This window comes from Triticum aestivum, chromosome 4A, assembly GCF_018294505.1.
Source record: "Triticum aestivum cultivar Chinese Spring chromosome 4A, IWGSC CS RefSeq v2.1, whole genome shotgun sequence".
NCBI lineage: Eukaryota > Viridiplantae > Streptophyta > Magnoliopsida > Poales > Poaceae > Triticum > Triticum aestivum.
In genome coordinates, this window is record NC_057803.1 from 566,024,893 (window position 1) to 566,027,473 (window position 2,581).

At 53.7% G+C, this 2,581-nt stretch overlaps 1 protein-coding gene across 1 annotated transcript; it reads right to left on the reverse strand.

The window, feature by feature from the left end:
* Positions 1 to 290: 290 nt before the first annotated feature.
* On the reverse strand, positions 291 to 1,110 carry LOC123082322 (uncharacterized). Its single transcript, XM_044504676.1, has one exon. The coding sequence runs from the start codon at positions 1,040 to 1,042 to the stop codon at positions 467 to 469; it is 576 nt and encodes a 191-aa protein (XP_044360611.1). The 5' UTR covers positions 1,043 to 1,110; the 3' UTR covers positions 291 to 466.
* Positions 1,111 to 2,581: the final 1,471 nt, after the last annotated feature.

The following is a 2,581-nucleotide window of genomic DNA, read 5'->3' on the forward strand; positions in this document are numbered from 1 at the left end:
AGGCAAGAGAAAAGGCCGCTACGGTTAACGACCTTTTTGGTGAGAGCGACGACGGCGAGCATCGGCGGTGAGCGTGTGCGGCGAGGCAAATGGGCATGGTTCGGCGAGCGCGGGTCATTGGCGGCTGAGGACCATCGGGACGCTGGTCTCTTTCCCCTTTGCTTTTTTTTTCTTCAGCGTTTTCTGTAAGGCCAAATCGTACGGTTTATAAAAGCTATATCGTGTGCCCCACGCGGGACCGGCCGAAATTTTCGGCCGGTGCGCCGGCGCAGAGTTGCGCCCTATTTATAAACGGAAGGAGTACAGTTCTATCTCTTCACAATTTTACACACTGCAGTAGTATCGTTACATTGGTTATAGGTTACTATTACATCTGTTCCGAAATATAAGTCAGTTGGGGGAGTTCCACTACATGGTAGGGTGCACTACACAGCACCAGAAACAAACACAAGTACAGCACCCTCCCTCAGCCCTGCGCCCGCCCTCGTGGTTGCAGGGCCCTCCTCCTGGCCGGGATCACCACCAGCTGCCGCGACAGGTGCAGCCTGGGCGCCGGGGACGCGGCAGGATCGTCGCCCTGCGCGGTGCCAACGTCGCAGCCGTACTTACACGACATCGCTCCGGCGTACTTGGCTCCCGCCGCGGTCCAACCGCTCCAAATGCCGCACCCCTGGACAGCGGCATCGCCTCTGCCCCTGTTCTTCTTCTGCTGCCGCTTCGCCGGAGTGGCGTCGACCTTGCCACCGCCGTCGCTCTTGGTGCAGGCGACGTAGGCGGCAAGGAACGGGTCGTGGTGGTGCACCCTCCACAGGACCCAGCCGCTCCCGTGCCGGCTCGCCATGAACGTGGAACCGGCTGCGCGCCGCGAGCCCGCAGGCTGCAGGTGCGCCCTGCTAGGAGGCAGCGGCAGCGGCTTGGCGAACTCACCCGGCACGTTGTCGACCTCGTCGTGCACGAAGAAGATCGGGTTGTTGGACACGGTCGTAGAACGAGCCAGCGGCTGTTGCTGCTGCCGGTCGCCGCGCCTGGTGCGGCGGCTCATCGCTGCACGTCAGGCTCTTCGATCGATCCTCGGGACGATGGAGGCACGAGGCGGTGGTTTCATCCTGACGGCCGTCGTCGGGGCATTTTATCTAGGAGCTCGGCGCGAGCCCGTGAACAATTTCACCCTTTGCCGTGGCACGTGAACAAGGAGGCGTGGGGGCTTCGGTTGGTGTTCCTTTGGGATATCAGGCACCGTTCATGGCTTCGTAGTAATAGTGCTCCACTATTTACTGTTCGGGCCGTAGACTTGTGTGCGTGCTCGTCCAAATTAAGCCTTCCTCGCGTAGATTTGGGTCACGGATGCCAGGAACACTGAACGCACGACACGAGGCATTCTGAAATCATTGCGATTACGGAGAGGATCCACGGGAATTCTGTTCCGTTGCATGGGCACCCAAGCGATCGACTCCGTAAGTATGTGCTCACAAAGTCACAAGACATCGACCGTCCCGTCGTGTCACGGACCGTTGTACACGCATCGCCATCTTAACTTGGTTGCGTCTTGGGCGATCAGTTGTCAACATTTGGCGTCAACGTTGTGCATCACGTCGCCCTCGACTGGAACAAAACGAGATGAAGCCTAGGTTTTATTCCTCACACAAAAACTTTCGTGTTATCGCAAAAAGAAGAAGAATATAACTATGTATTGTCATAAAAGGATAGCGTATGAGAACATCTTCAGCCGAACTTGTCTAATTTAAACCCCACATGTCCGTCGATGTGTCATTGGACAGAGCCGGTGAACCCTCGCCTCTAAGTTCGGCCAACCACATCCCTCATTTCCAAAATCTTATATTTCCGCAAACACATGAACGGTCGAGTCGGCCCTGAGGGGGGCGGGAGGGGCGGCCGCCCCGGTCCCGGATCCGGATGGATGACGTTTAGCCCATATAATGGGTGGATTATCCTTAAGAAATGTGTCACACGTCAGGTATGAGCACAAGGCAACTCCGAATGTTTTTTATGGCAGGTTTAGTGACGCAAGGATGGCATCTTTAGTTACCAAGCATGGCAATAAGAGGGAACCAGTAGGATGACATGAACTTTTAGTCATGTGTCGCTGAAATTTGCCATCCTGTGTGACTAGAATTGTCACTGAAAAACGTCAGGGTCGGAGTGCCATGCACCTGACGTGTGGCACTTATTATTTAGAAAAAAGTATAATCCATCGATGGATTGGTTACTTCTCAGCTTGCAGCACGTTGCATGCACAATCTCTCCGGCTTCTCCCCATCTCTTTCCCGATTGTCAACAAATCAGCCAGGTCGGCGGCGTTCGCCAACTTCATCTAACTGTGTTTTTTTGGTTGTCCGCGTGATTAATGGAAGAACATAATCCAGTTTTCTTGAATCCCATCTACTTCCTCTGCGATGTAAATCCCGTCCCTCCTTTTACATGTTCATTTGTTCGTGAAGGTCATCCTCATACATCAATCTATCTCACACTCTGATTGATCGTGTCGATTGGAATTAGGTAAGAGGAACTTGGATTTTGTTCATGACTTGTAATTAGTAACAAATCTTGCAATTTCTGATTT